Genomic DNA, 16,232 nt, shown 5'->3' with positions numbered 1-16,232 from the left:
CTCTTGATGAAATCAAATGAAATGAAAATCGCTTATTGTCACAAGTAGGCTTCAAATGAAGTTACTGTGAAAAGCCCCTAGTCGTCACATTCCGGCGCCTGTTCGGGGAGGCTGGTACGGGAATTGAACCCACTCTGGTTGGCCTTGGTCTGCTTTACAAGGCAGCTATTTAGCCCACTGTGCTAACCAAGCCTCCATCGCATAACCTGTCCTACACAGTATTTACTGTGAAGCATGTTTTTCTATTAAGTTGCCCTCCTAAGGGTTAAAAAATACTGTAGCTCAGAATTGTTGAACAAGTTACCAGACAAGGACATTAAAGGAGGCACTATAAATATCTCCAAGGGGCTTTTTGGACGGGGAAGGGATTGATGGATACAATGAGAAGGTGATTAAATTAAGTTGATTTATTTTTTTAAAAGGGCCAAGTTTTTATTGGGTAGAACAACCTTATCCTTTCATTAAATATTCATATGTTCCTATGTTTTAGAAACGTTGCCTTGACAACTAACATTGGCCTGAGAGCAGAGGACCGTAATTAGACAACATACAAATTTATAAGTCTTTATTGCTGCTCATTAGGCTAAATATGTGGAAGGGACGTGGATTCAAATTCTTTGGCATTCGCTCAGTTCTAACTTTCAGTCAAAAATATTTTAAGTAAGCTCTTCAGCTTGTGTGCTAAATAAAACTAGAATTATCTGAGGCAAATTCAATGTTTTAATCGGTATTCAGAGATTATTGTGTCTGAGAAAATAGCATGAGATAGTTGAGTGAAGGTGAGAAATCATGTAGAGGCAAAGAAGAACAGGGAAACTGGAAAAGGGCGAGATGCATGGTTGGTGCAGGATTCCTTTCTTCAGTCTTTCCAGTCTTCTTCACCATTGAAAAGGGAAAACTCAATTCTTGACCAATCGTGGACTCACTGCAGTACATTGGCAGGTCCTTAGAATATGCGCCATCTTGTGTAAGGCCTTTCAACATGTGTAACCATATAACCCCTACAGGGTAGAAGGAGGCCATTTGGCCCTTATAGTCTGCACCGACCTTCTGAAAGAGCACCTGACCTAGGCCCACTCCCCTGCTCTATCCCCGTAACCCCACCTAACTTGAACATCTTTGAACACTAAGGGGCAATTGATAGTGGCCAATCCACCTAACGTGCACATCTTTGAACTGCGGGAGAAAAGCGGAACAACCGGAGGAAACCCACACAGACATGGAAGAATGTGTAAACTCAATACAGACAGTCACCTGAGTCCCTGGCGCTGTGAGACATCAGTGCTAACCAGATGGTGGTCTGGTTTATAACTGTTGAGGAAATGCGATGGTCTGAGGTTTCTATTTTCAGCTAACTTGATCTTGCCCTCACTTTCCAAGAGTGTCACTCCACCTCATTCAGGAACAAGAACTCTGGTAGATCCAATTTTCCTGTTCTATCCTGGTGATATCGAGAGCAGCTAATCCATCTTCACTGATGTTCCAAGTGTAATCAGGTAATTCAACAGACATCTGAACCTTTTCTCCATTTGTGTGGTTCAATAAAATACCAGTTAGATCGTTCACCAAGTGAAACATGGAGGAGCTCCATATTTTGAGATAATGTTCTGACAGGTTGCTAACTGTTGCTCAGTGGGTGTCAATCTCATTTCTAAGTCAGAAAACTGTGGTTTCAGGTCCCACCCAAGGGACTTAAACACAAAATCTAGGACGACATTCCATTGCTGCACTGAGAGGATTCTGTACTGTCAGCGTCTTTCAGATAAGATATTTAACCACCAACTTCTCAGGGCGACCAAGACGATGCTGGGACACCATTTTGAAGAAGAGCAAGGGAGTTCTTTGTGTGCTCAAGGCCAACGTTGTTCCTCAACCAAATCACTAATACTGATTGGACCAAATCTGTGTGTCCGAATCGCTGGAGGCTGGATGTGCGACTGAAGACAAGCAGCAGGCGGCAGGGCTAAGCGGACGCCCAAATGCACAAACCTATGTGGGAATTGCCCAGAAAGTTGAAACTTCTGATTGCCAATTTTCCTGCGGCCTAGAATCTCCTGTGAATGTCTCGGCTTTGAGTTAGAGTCAAAGACTTCAGACCGTTCCATGGTACTTACCATCCAGGAAATGTTAGCCTGACTAAACCGTAGTCTAACAATTGGATCACTCCACAACTGACCTGTCCAACTAGCCCTGCCCCCCCCCCCCCCAGCCCCCTGACTGCACCCTCAACCACTTGATTATCCCCGGTATGTCCAATTATCCCCTGACCTGATCATGCTCCTGACAACCCGGCTACCCCACCTCAATCCAATCTGACTACCCCAAGTCCCAACCATGTACTCCCCTCAAAACTACATACTAGCCCTCAACTATGCAACCATAGGACTCAATTGTCCCCAGACTATCCAAAAAAACCCTGACCTAACTATCCCACCTATTGGACCCAGCCACATCCCAGACCACCCAACTATCCCCTCAGAGCCAACTATCCCCTCGATAGGACCCGATTATCCCCCGACCAGACTACACCCGACACAACTACCCATTCATCCACCTACCCACCTATCAACTCACCGAACTACCTCACCCACCTAACCACCTCATCCACATACTCACTTTACCCAGCTTACCCACCTAGCTACTGACCCACATACCCACCTCGCCCCCTCACCCATCTACCCTTTCACTTGCACAGCCAACCCCACTCAGCTTGCAGTCATGGCACTGAGACTCCCGGCCCCAAGGTTTGGAGACACGGACCTGGACAGGCTTCTAGATGCAGTGGAGGCCAGGAGGGATATCCTGTTCCCCTGTGGGTTCTAGTGGGTGAGCCACAGGGTAGCCTGTGGCGCCTGGGTGGAAGTGAGAGTGGCCGTCATCTCGGGAAGCTTGACCAGGGGGATTGGCCTCCATTTTCACAAGAAGATCAACGACCTACACTGGGCAGCATGGGTGAATTGACACCAATGCCCCTCCTCCCCACCCTCGAGACCTTTCTGCCCCCACGCGAGCATCCACCCCCCCAACATTCCATGTAGCCCCCAATCATCTCTTTACGCCCCGTCTTTCTTCAACACCCCCAACCCTTTACCACCCATCCCATCACTGTGAACCATGCATGTGGCTAACAATGCCCTCTCTGTGTCTCTGCAAGAGAGGCTCTCCCACAATTACCAGAAGAGGGCCCAGACTGGCGGACGGGTGTTGGCCATAAGAATCCTCACAACCTTCAAGGAACGGGCCCTGGAGGTTACGGGGGGTAGCCGAGGACAAAGTGGTCACCAATGCGGAGGTTGTTGCACGCCGCTGAGGTAAGGATCCATCGAGCACCACTTGGAGGACCTGTCATACATAAGTTGTTATTGCCATAACTGACCCATTCCTCCCACTGACCACATATCCATTCTTCTGCAGGTCCTCCAGCCATAGGCACCAGCCCATTAGGGGTGGCCCCTGTGGTATTATCATAAATTTAAGAACTGCAAGGGTTAATGAAATGTCTAGAATAGCCACAAAAGGGAGCTACAGTTACAAGTATATAAGGCATTAATGCTAAGCTTTGTTGGGGGAGAGTGGTGCAGGAGTTAGCTAGAGACAGACTGAAGTAAAGACAGTGTGAGTAAAAACAGAAAATAGTTTATAACAATATAGAGATTAGTTGCAGAAGAGTGTAGTTTATATGTTAATGATCAACTGTGTATTATTTGGGAATAAATGTAGAATCCAAATTAGTAGTGTTAATAAATTGATAGCTTTGTTTAAGTTCAAGCTATTTTGTGGTCTTTGTGAACATGATGCTAGCCATCCTGAATTTACCAACACAAGGAACACTACAGCTCCCTCCCCTGCCTCCCATGAGATCACTCAGAGGAGAGCTACGAGGATGTCACGATCAACACCTCACAGCTGTGATCCCCACCCTCCACCAGCGCAGACGCACACCTCAGTGGGACATGTTAATGGACAGGCTCCTGAGGCACAATTTGGTGAGCACCATGCAGTTGCTGATGTATGTCAGTTGGAGGCAGGATCCCCCAGGTCAGACAGTAGTCGGAGGTCTGCATGATCCCAGGTCCCAGCTGAGTCCCAGCCCGATGCTAAGCCTGTGGAACATGCTATCCTGGAGCTAATGGAGACGTTGTGGAACGGCCGCAACATTCAGAGGGAGATGTCTGTGACACCTGCAGGGCCATAGTCGATTGAAGGAGTCCCAGAGGCTACTGGCGCTGGAGATGTTGCTGGCAATGCGCGGCACTGAGACCAACACTGCTAGAGTGGCGATCGCAGTGGAGATCCTAATGCACAATGTCGCCAGTATGGGTGAAGGTAAACAAGGCGTTGCACAGTTGGTGATGGCCATGGGTGAGGGCCATGGTAGACTGTCCAACTCGCTGGGGGATGTAACCCTGCACCAGGTTGACCTTGATGAAGTGCTGCAGGACATGTACCACTCTTCGATAGGAATGGCCGAGACGCTATGGAGCTTGTCCCAATGGCAGGTGGGCATTGCTGAGGCACTGCAGAGCATGTCCTGATCATGGAGGAGCATCGCCGAGGGCATCGACACCTTGATGCAGACATCGAGGAGCCGCCAGGGATGGCAGAGCCAGATTATGCAGGGGCAGCCGAGGCTCGAACAAGCTGCCCCTCCATCCCGAGGTGACCCCAGGGCACCAAGGGAGAGGAGGGGGCTCTGGGTGCCAACCTGGACCCATCCCATGGAGTGGGGATGAATGCCACCAGCTCCCCCACATTCCACCTGTCTGGTAAGACTATAAGACAAAGGAGCAAAATTAGGCCACTCGGCCCATCGATTCTGCTCCGCCATTCAATCATGGCTGATATTTTTCTCATCCCCATTCTCCTGCCTTCTCCCCATAACCCCTGATCCCCTTATTAATCAAGAACCTATCTATCTCTGTCTTAAAGACACTCCACAGCCTTCTGTGGCAAAGAGTTGCACAGATTCACAACTCTCTGGCTGAAGAAATTCCTCCTCATCTCTGTTTTAAAGGATCGTCCCTTTAGTCTGAGATTGTGTCCTCTGCTTCTAGATGGCCCAGTGAGTGCAAGGTGACTTGCATGCAGTCTATCAGCCCCTGGATCTGGGGCATCCTGGCGATGGCAGAGAAACCTGCTGCCCAGGAATCCTGTTGGGCTTGGTCCATGTTAAAGTTTATATAGTTCTCTGTCCAGGACAACAGGGCATCCATGACCTGCCGGATGATTCTATGGGCTGTGGTCTGTGAGATGCCACACATGTTCCCTCTCGAGCCCTGGAAAGATCCCGAGACGTAAAAGTTCAGGGCTGTAGTGACCTTGACGGCCACTGGGAGTGGGTGTCCTCCTCCTCCAAGTGGTGCCAAGTCTGCAAGGACATGACCCAGGTGCCGCACCGCCTCCTTGTTGAGGAGGAGCCTCTTGCGGCATGCACTGTCCATGGTTTGTTCAAAGGACCAGCAATGCCTGAGCATCCTGGGCCATCGTGGGCCTCCCCCTCTGGCCCGACGGGTGGCCAGGTCCTCAGGGTGTAGGGCAGGTCCCTGCATGTGGGCTACACTCTCGAACATCTGCAGACACTGCTGCTGCCGCCATTTCCAGCGCCTGGCCACCCAGCCTACTAGCAGCACCACTAGAGCCTGTTCTGCAGGGTCCAAAATACCATTCATAGCTTTCAATATCTGAATTGGGAAAGGATGTTAGACTGACAAACAGCAGTGGTTCCCACCCAGGGACCCTCCATTCCTACATTGATTCCCCCCCACTTCCCACAATCAACTTGGGTTGTGTCAAACGCTCACTTGACCACAATTGCCAATTCCTTATTAGCAATAGCCTTCAGCCACGCGGCCAGAGGCTTCAGCAGTCGTAGGGGTTATGGGAGGCCGGTGGAGCACAGGTAGGGTTTGGGTTGCCCCTGGATAGGTAAACACTATCCAGGGATTGGCATGGTGGAGCCATATGCACATGCCCCCCCCCCCCCCCCCCCCCTACAGCGGTCCACTTCACCCATCCCCTCCCATGGCGGCCCACCCATGCAGTGGGTGCCCCAGCCGACGGTGGCCACACCCTGCCGAGCACTGGGGTGGCAGAGCCCAGTTCCCCCCAGTCTCTTTGCCTGTGAGCAATGTTGGCTACTCACCTCCTCGACTCACCACAGAAGCTCTTCCGCCAGGATCACAATTTTAAAAATGAGTACTGATTGGCGCCAGCATGATTTCTTGCTGGGGAGGGCGCTGAATCACTGGAGGCCATTGGATATGGGATGGCTCCTGTTAACTGTATGAAAATAGGCTTAAGTGGTAATAATTGGTTTCTCACCATGCTACGGCGGGATCCTGATTTCGCTTACGGGAGAGGGCCGGTTGCATTGTAAACTGTTTAGTGCCCAGCACGGTTCTCATTTCCGACCTCTCCCACTATTCACCGGCCTCGTTTTGCTTGAGCGAGGGAGCAACAAGAGCAGAGACTCGCACCTTAGGCCTTTAAACTTACCATCAGGTAGCAAGTGCTGCAAAAAGGGGTCATGTCCTATCATTTCCTAGCTCTGGTCCAATTTGCATTTCTTTGACAGCTGGTATCAGACAATCCCGAAAGAAATGCACAGCAGCTTCGGGTCGGGGAGGACCTTCGAGCACAGCAGCAATCCTTGCTACTGCGAAGATTCAGTCCATTTCATCAGGAGGTTCACCAGGATATTGCCTGGTATGGAGGGTGCTAGCTATGAAGAAAGGTTGAGTAGATTAGGATTGTTTTCGTTGGAAAGATGGAGGTTAAGGGGGGACCTGATTGAGGTCTACAAAATTATGAGAGGTATGGACTGGGTGGATAAGAACAAGCTTTTTCCAAGACTTAGGGTGTCAATTATAAGGGGTCACGATTTCAAGGTGAGAGGGGAAAGTTTAAGGGAGATGTGCGTGGAAAGTTTTTTATGCAGAGTGTGGTGGGTGCCTGGAATGCTTTGCCAGCGGAGGTGGTAGAGGCGGGCACAATAGCATCATTTAAGATGCATCTAGACAGATATATGAATGGGCGGGGAACAGAGGGGAGTAGATCCTTGGAAAATAGGCGACAGGTTTAGATAAAGGATCTGGATCGGCGCAGGCTGGGAGGGCCGAAGGGCCTGTTCCTGTGCTGTGATTTTTGTTCTTTGTTCTATTTATCTCATTGTTCTTTATGGGATCTTGCTGTGTAAAGATTGGGTGCTGCTTTTCCCAAAACAGTGCCTTTACATCAAAGTAGTTGTCCTGCTGTCGAGCATTTTGAGATGACCGGATTCTGTGAAAGGCATTATAGAAATGTAAGCCATTTTATTTAACCGTTTGTTGCTGGATTTTAGAGGTCACGATTAATCCTGTTAATTTTCTGTTTGAATAGTTTGTTTAAAAAAACACACATCACCCAGCTGACAACCATAGGATTGGACCCCTGAAATCCTCATGTGCGTAGTCTCCTGTCACATAAAAACATCAGAATATATTAAAAAGCTACCCTGCAAGAACAAGTGGTCAACTTTTAGCAATTATATGGACAGTGAACAGAGAAAATTTAAGAAGGTAATTTTTTTTATTACAGAAACTACATAAGCAAAAATGCAGCTCACTAACTTCACACAATGGAGAAAATCCAAGAAATACAGTCAATTAGGTGAATAAATTCAGTGTTTGAAACAAGATGTGATAAATTTATTTTTTGTTCTCTCGCACAGTGCTGATAATGATCTGTATAAAATGTCTCTAATATCATTTCAGCTTAATGCCCTTTGCTTTCTCAGCCTGCTGTCACCAGGCTCAATATTGTTCAGGCTGATATTTAACTGGGAGGCCTTTGAGAAAACTAAAAGCGTAATGTGTCAAAGTTTGCAGATGCCACTAAGAGGAGTGGTAGAGCAAAGTCTGCAGAGGAATACAGATAGTTTAAGTGAGTGGACAAGGTTCTGGCAGATGAAATGAAAATGAGAAGTACAATGTTGGTAAATGTGAGGTCATCCATTTTGGTAGGCACAACAGCAAAATGGACTATTATTTAAATGGTAAAGAATTGCAGCATGCGGCTGTGCCGAGGGACCTGGGTGCACTTGTGCATGAATTGCAAAACGTTGGTTTGCAGGTGCAGCAAATAATTAGCCAGGCAAATGGAATTTTGTCCATCATTGCTCGAAGGATGGAGTTTAAAAGCAGGGAGGTTATGTTGCAGCTGTACAAGGTGCGAGAAGTCACACCTGGCGTACTGTGTCCAGTTTTCATCTTCTTAATTGAGGAAGGACGTACTGGCACTGGAGGGAATACAGAGGGGATTCACTAGGTTGATTCCAGAGTTGAGAGAATTCGCGTATGAAGAGAGATCGAGTAGGCTGGGTCTATATTCATTGGAATTTAGACGAATGAGGGGGGATCTTAGAGAAACATATAAAATTATGAAGGGAATAGATAGGATAGAAGCAGAGAGGTTGTTTCCACTGGCGGGTGAAACTAGAACTCGGGACAGAGCCTCAAAATAAGGGGGAGTAAATTTAGGACTGAGTTGAGGAGGAACTTCTTCACCCAAAGGGTTGTGAATCTGTGGAATTCCCTGCCCAGTGAAGTAGCTGAAGCTATCTCGTTGAATGTTTTTAAGGCAAAGATAATAATAATAATAATCGCTTATTGTCACAAGTAGGCTTCAATGAAGTTACTGTGAAAAGCCCCTAGTCGCCACATTCCTGCGCCTGTTTGGGGACTCCTGTTCGGGGAGATAGATAGATTTTTGAACAGTAAAGGGATTAAAGGTTATGGTGAATGGGAAAGTAAGTGGAGCTGAGTCCACAAAAAAGATCAGCCATGATCTTATTGAATGGTGGAGCAGGCTCGACGGGCCAGATGGCTTACTCCTGTTCTTAAGACTCTACTTTACTGTTCATTAAATTGGATAGTGGGACATCTCAGCTGAAGAAGGCTCGAATTATACCATCTAGGTTGAAGTTCTCCAGTCGCCGGGTTTCACGATTCCAACCCGCAACGCACCCCCGCCAGCGGGTTTTGTGGCGGTATGGGTGGAATCATCTGGCGTGTGAAGAAATTGAACAGTTCCTGAGCTCGAAGAACCAAGTTCAGAATCAATTGTGCAAACTGCACAGTACCCAATGACCAGGATTTTCACAGCAGCGGCAATGATCGTTGGATTGACCTGCGCTCATTAAATTCCCTGACTCGATGCTCCTGCGCATTTCTACTGGTGTCTTTCAAGCCTGGCTTCTTCAGAAATGTGCCACATTCCTTGAGGAACTCGGTCGCCGTGGAGTAAAGTTAGGACACGTCCCTTTTTTACAGCATTAACTGATGTACGGTAAGATTAAATATCTGGTTTAAATGCTAGTGAACGGATGCATGAATGCGTGGTTGAGTGAATGAGAATGTGGGTAAATGGTTAGGCAGTTAAGGATTGGTAGCTGAGCTGAGTAAGTGTGTGAGGTGGGTAAGTGGGTAGGTTCATAGGGCAGTGAGTGGGTAGTCAAGTTGGTCGCTGTATCAGTTTGGGATGCTAGTCTAGTCAGGTAGGGAGGGTCGTTGGGTGGGAGGGTAGCACAGTGGCTGGCACTGTCGCTTCACAGCGCCAGGGACCCGGGTTCGATTCCCAGTTTGGGTCACTGCCTGTGCGAAGTCTGCACATTCTCCCTGTGTCTGCGTGGGTTTCCTTCGGCCGCTCCGGTTTCATCCCACAAGTCCCGAAAAATGTGATTGTTAGGTGAATTGGACATTCGGAATTCTCCCTCAGTGTACCCGAACAGGCGCCGGAGTGTGGAGACTAGGGGATTTTCACAGTAACTTCATTGCAGTGTTAATGTCAGCCTACTTGTGACACTAATGAAGATTATTGTTATTATTAGTCAGTTGGTTTGGTGTGAGTGTTGAACCAGGGATGTAGTCAGGTCGGGAGGTTAGGATATTCATGTCGGGGGGAGGGGGGGGGGGGGGACAGCTTGGATAGTCAGGTTGGGGGTGGAGTGCAGATGGGTCGGGGGGGTAGGGTAAATGGCTCAGGAGGCAGGGTAGTTGGGCCATGGGGTAGTAAGGTTAGGTTGGCGGGGTGGTTGGATTGAGGGTTTAGTCTGATCACGGTGGGTAGTCAAGGGGTTGGAGGGCTAGTCAGGTGGCTAGCGTGTAGTTGGGTGGTTGGGCTGTGTACTTGTGTTGGGGGGGGGGTGGTGATTAGGAGGTCAGTTGTGGCATTAGCCAGATGTTAATCTGTCTGATATTGTCCGGGTAAACACCTCATAACTGTCTCAAATCTCTGACTCTAGTTAAGAGCTGGAAAGTTCGTGGAGGGTTGCAGGGAGCAGGGGAATTACCCATTGGAAGCTGAAACGTCCCAGGCAATTTCCACACAGATCTGTGCGTCAGGACTTCCACAGGGTCCAGGCATACATCTTCAGTCATATGTTTGGTCTCTGATGATCAGGAGATTGGAAGATCTGGCCCACTTAGTGTGGTAGTAAGTAAGTTGCAATGTGTTCCATTACGTATTGCAGTCTTCTCTGATCACAGCTGCACAAATGATACAGTACCTCTTAGTCAATGAGTCAGTTGTGTCCTGTCAGAAACAAATAAACTATAATCTGGCTCACCTACACATTCAGTTACATATATCACAACTCCTACAGCAGTGCAGAATCTAGCCCTGTGATGTGTCTGAGATGACAGCTATCCTACTTGAAGCAAAGATTAAATCAAAACAAAGTAAGAAGTAAGGACACACATTTTAAAAATCTCTGCGTATTGTTACAATACCCTGGGCTAGTGCGCAAGCAATTCCCGTTCCACTTGACCCGGAGTCACATAACAATTGAAATTAACTATTCATTTTTAGAAATGCCATGGGCAGGATTCTCTGTTGCCCGATGTTAAAATCGATATTTCGGCGATTAGGCGGAGAATGGAACCCAACGGCCAAATCAGGGCTAGCGCCAGATTGACGTCAGTCAGCCATGCTCCACCCACTCCAAAATGGCGTCATTGCATCACGCGCCGCGCACCGTTGCCTCGGCGTCGGAGTGTCATTAGCCCCACGACCCTCCCGCGATGCTCCGCCCCAGGCCGAGTTCCTGACGGCGTGGCGGGACACTCTTGGTCTTAGCCGTGCGGCTAAGGACTGTGTCCAGCGTCCCCACACTGCTGGCCGGGAGGGCTGGGGAGTCTGGTGGTGGGTGGCTAGGGGGTGGGCTGTGGGGTCGCAGATGGTGGGTCGGGTCCGCACAAGGCTGCCGCCATGTTGTATGGCGCAACCGCAGCAGGTCGTCAGCCGTATGCATGCGCAGCACGGGACCCAGCGATTCTCCGGCCATTTTCAGCATGGGAGGCAGGAGTTTCACCCAGCACCGGTGCTAGCCCCCCACTGGTCCCAGAATCGGTGAGGGTTTCACGCCGATTGTTTGGTGATAAAAGACCACACATGCTCCACAGGCGCTGGCACAGAATCCAGTCTTTGGCAGCCAAATAATTACAGTCACCAGGTTTGTAAATTTAAACATAATTATTTATTATTAATAACAATAATTGCAATTAAATAGATAACAAATACAACTGGTTAGCTATTATCTAATTCCTAACCCTCTTCTTTAACTCACCCGAACCTCTGCTCACACACACATAAGACAGACAAACACAGAAGGTAAAGAAGAAGAACATAAAAAATCTGATTCAGATGGACATCATCGAGTTAGATTTCTTGGGCGGGATTCTCCGAGCCTCCGCGCCAAAATCGCAATAGCCGCGGGCACGGAGAATGGGCGTTGACGCCAAAAACCGGAGCGACGCTGCTCCCGCGATTCACCAACGAAAGCTGGCCGAGTTTCCGACGGCCTGGTTCTAACCACCTTTTGCCGATCGGGAACGGCCAGTGACGGCTGCGGAGTCAGTCCGCGGCCACCTGGTGGCGGCCAGGGGATCCTTCATTGGGGGTTGGGGGGCCTCAGGGATGGCCAGGCTAGCGATCGGGGGCCACCGATCCGCGGGCGCCTATATTTCGCCTATATAATCGTGTGGGGGCCTATATTTCCGGGGCCGGTCCGCGGTGTGAGTCCGCCATGTCGCACCCCGTATCGGCAGCCAGAGCTGCAAGGAGTACTCCGGAGCCCTGCTAGCCCCCTTCAGGTTGGAGAATCATTCTGGACTTTCTTCAGGAAAATGTCCCCACTCCAGCGTCAAAACACTTTCTTCAGGAAAGTCCAGAGTGAAACGTCCGTGTTTTGACGCTGGAGTGGGGACATAGCCCCATTATTGAAGAATCCCATCCCTTTAGTCTAGGCTTTAATGAGGTATTCCTTGCTTTCAGTCTGTAATGGTTTTCGCTCTAGATTCATCTAGATCTCAGGATTTCTCTGCAGATTCAGAAACAGCAAGCAGGAAACATTTTTTTGAAGGACAAGATCGACCAACTCACAGCTTCTTCCCTCAGCAGCCAGGACCTTCCTCTCCGGGACCTCCGAAAACCCCCACTTGGCTCAATAAGGTCTTTGGTCAAAAAGTCTGTGTTCTTCTGTTCAAAATCTAAATCTTCATAATACAGTATACTATTCTGTAACTTTAGAGTTCCTCATTTCCTCTGTTCCACTTATAGGTATATGTTCATTAAATATCCATGGATCAAATATGATAATAACAAAGTAAAAGAAATGGGAAACAAGGGAATCAACAGGAAGGGTCCTTACAGTATAACATACGTTGGCAGGTTAGCCAGACACTTAGGCACCAGGATTTTATGGCACCTCGCATTCATATTACGCTCCCGCCAAAGTAAGCGGGAATTTAAATGACTGGCCGCATCCGCATGCGGGAGATGCACCATGGTGAGGCCTGAAAATCCTAACCCTGAATTTATAAGCCTCTGTCAGAACATTAATTCTCATACTGCAAAGATGTTTTGAAGAACTCTAAATATAGACAGGAATCATTAACGTGTTTCTTTGTGTCACCTGACTAAATTTTTCATCTCCACAACACACCTGATGGAATCTTCCGGTTCAGCCAGCAGTGGGAATGGTGGCGGACTGGGGAACCTAATTTGGCGGGTGGCAGCAAGGAAAAAGTTTGGAATTTTGCCCTCCTGACTTTCAAGGCCGGCCAAGTTTCCCAACGAAAAATGTCGGAAGCCCTATTGTCTGCATTAGCATCTCATGCATGCTCATTTAAAGACCACCGCGCCAAAATTAACTTCCCCATCAGCGATATTTTAGAACATTCAGTATTACTACTGTACATAAGTGACGAGCACCTACCGAGCTTCACTTTTCCCGTGACTTTGAGGTCAGTAGATATTGTTTTCACCGGACTGTTCAGAACTTCAGTCATTTTGGGGGATGGTCACAGAAGCTGGGCATGGGAGGCAGGCGATAGCTGGAGAGGGTGTGGGAGAGAATGTCTAAGGAAGGGCCGGGAAGGAGGAGGAAAGAGTCCATGGAAATGTGGGTGGAAGAGTGTATGGGGAAAAGGGATGAGACAGAGTATTTGGTGAAGTGGGGGTCAGAGGGTGCGTGTGTCTGTGGAAGGGCAGACGGCAGAAATTGTCTTGAAAAGGAGCCCTGTCTGGATCTTCTCGCCTGCAGTGAGTGAATGGCTGTCTGCGTGCTCTTTAAACGTGGCGCCCAGATCTTCAACGCTATGAGGTAACGGTGAGCTGGGTTACATGTGCCCGCCTTGCCATGAGATGAGCTGTGCTCTTCTCAGATGCACTATTAATTAATTCAACAGCACAAGGTCTCACAGCGTGGGTTTCCTCCGGGTGCTCCGGTTTCCTCCCACAGTCCAAAGATGTGCGGGTTAGGTGGATTGGCCATGCTAAATTGCCCGTAGTGTCCTAATAAAAAGTAAGGTTAAGGGGGGGGGTTGTTGGGTTACGGGTATAGGGTGGATACGTGGGTTTGAGTAGAGTGATCATGGCTCGGCACAACATTGAGGGCCGAAGGGCCTGTTCTGTGCTGTACTGTTCTATGTTCTATGTTCTATCTCCCAATGTTCATAAACATCAAGCTTTGATTGACAGCTTTTAGACCACATCAAACAGGGTTAAGTGTTTTCTGCTTGAGCCAGCAGAATTTCACAGAGGGATTATCAAACAACATTTGGCAGAGGCACAGCAGCAGATCAAGCTTGATCTCAGCCAACAGCTTGACCAACGAAATGAGTTTTAAGATGAAGGAGAGGGTAGAGCTATAGAGGAGAAATGACCTATGGAGAAAATTCCAGAGCTGAGGTCCAAGGCAGCTGAAGGCGCAGCCACCAATAGTGGCATCTGACCATAGTAACGAGGCTTAGCTTGTACATAGAGCATTGACTTTACTATGCAACATTCTCTGCACCAACAAAATAGTCGTGCAGATAGCAATTTGAGATATTGAAACACAATACAGCTACAAATAAGTGTCAGCTTCAATATTCTTATGTCATCTGAGCAGTTCCGAAAGAAGGACATTGAACTTCCAAAATGACAATGGCATTGGATCATCAGCAGTGAACAGATTTGTTGCAGTTCCAAAACAAACACTGCATTTGAAAGTATAAATGGTTACTATACCTGACCAGGGCTTTAACTGTGAATCTGATCACCGTGGAGAGCAGAAAGAGTGGCGTCACCAAGATGTTGAACAGAGACAATGAAGTAAAGGCCACAGCAGAGGACAGTTCCTTCTCGTTGCCTTGGGTATAAGCCAAAAACGTCTGGCGGGCAGCAGAAAAATGCATATTATTCATCATGTCAAACGTAATATTCCACACCATCTCACATTAAAGCAGCACGCAATGGTCTCAGTTCCCAAAATCAAAGAGGAAATGTGTTTGACTTATTTCAGTCACTCAAATTTCCACTGCCTGAGCAGCCCCTCTCTCTGAAGGTTTTTTCTTTGCTTTCAGCCCAGTTTTTCTCCTTAATAGCTGCTTTTAGCATTGCTACATAATAACAAATCGCAAAAATTAGACTGACGATTTCAGAAAAATGCCTTAGAATCTCCCTTCAGCCCAACTGAAAACAATAACATTGCTCACTTGAGGTCTAGCTGTCGGTATTTTTTCCATATGCCCCATCATCAAGCTTTCTTAGCTCCTCTGCATTGACAATACAAGCTACTGCTTCACATGTCTTGAAAAGCTTGAAGTTGACATAATTTGCCAAGTTTTCTGGATGCCCCTCCCTCTGGCAGGATCTTCCGGACCTGCCAAAGTCAATGGATGTTTGAATAGCTCACTGCATCCGCTACAGGTGGGATATTCCGGTCCCTGGCAATCAGTGGGATATTCCGGTCCCTGGCAGTGAGGCAGGCAAGCCATGAAAGATGCAGTAGGCTTTGGGGGGGGGGGGGGGGGGGGGGGGGGGGGGAAGGGAGATGACCAATGAGGAAGCTGCCTCTAGCACAGGCAAACACGCCACGTGGGAAGGGCTGGGAATTCCCGGCCTATATGTTTGCTTTCCCAGTTGTGATCTTCCATTATTGTGTCGACTTCCACCCAGTAAATTAATGTGGGAGAAAACAGACAAAGGGTGAAAATAAATTTAAAATGTCCAGCAGTCCTGTAGCCTGACGTATGAATTTGAATCCAGGACCATAGAAAATTGTTTCATTTATTTTTTTAGTGAAGGCAAAACCTCGAAACCAAGTCATAGCCACCTCATTTGCAAAGTTCAAAGTGATTAGTCTGCCACTTAGCCTGTACTCTGCTCAGTAACTGCAGCATTGTTTGCGTTTTTAACACTTTGGGATACAATATAGGAGTAATTTTGTCCACGACTTGTAGCATGCTTGGGATGAAAAAGGTGACTATTGTCTCAACGATCCTTATATCTTCACCTCTGGCTTTTTCTGCATGGTTATAGATTATATGTGGTAGATTTCAACTTTCTACTGAAGTGTAAAACGGATGATGACTAGAGAAATAAAAATTGGGAGAAATGTGAAAGAGGCTATTGGTTTATTATCGTCTCTTTTACACAAACGCACAAAGTCAAGATTTACCTCAGTGACATGGATTGTCGAAGTCAACAATTCCACTATCTTAGTAGGCGCTGAGGAAAACAAGGGCAAACTAAAGACGACCTGGTGAAGTACATTTGCGGAGAACCTTCAAGCACAGGACAACACCTGGGCTGGAGCAAGGGATAAAGGGATATTGCGATGAATCAGGGCCAGTGGTGGGGACTTGCTGCTCATTGTCCCACATGGGACTGAAGGAACTAATTTGAAGTCCAAGTCAATGCTCTGACTAGCA

General features: G+C 47.9%; 1 protein-coding gene across 1 annotated transcript in view; it reads right to left on the bottom strand.

The window, feature by feature from the left end:
• The window catches only part of LOC119973277 (ATP-binding cassette sub-family C member 9-like), a 235,589-nt gene that overhangs the window by 138,954 nt on the left and 80,403 nt on the right, over positions 1-16,232 (bottom strand). The window contains exon 13 of the mRNA XM_038811061.1: positions 14,548-14,690. Within this exon, the coding sequence (XP_038666989.1) occupies positions 14,548-14,690 (143 nt within the window). The remainder of the gene's footprint in view (positions 1-14,547; positions 14,691-16,232) is intronic.

The sequence above is a fragment of the Scyliorhinus canicula genome, chromosome 11, assembly GCF_902713615.1.
Source record: "Scyliorhinus canicula chromosome 11, sScyCan1.1, whole genome shotgun sequence".
Taxonomy (NCBI): domain Eukaryota; kingdom Metazoa; phylum Chordata; class Chondrichthyes; order Carcharhiniformes; family Scyliorhinidae; genus Scyliorhinus; species Scyliorhinus canicula.
Note: the sequence above shows the minus strand (reverse complement) of the source record. Positions and strands in the feature narration are given on the sequence as shown.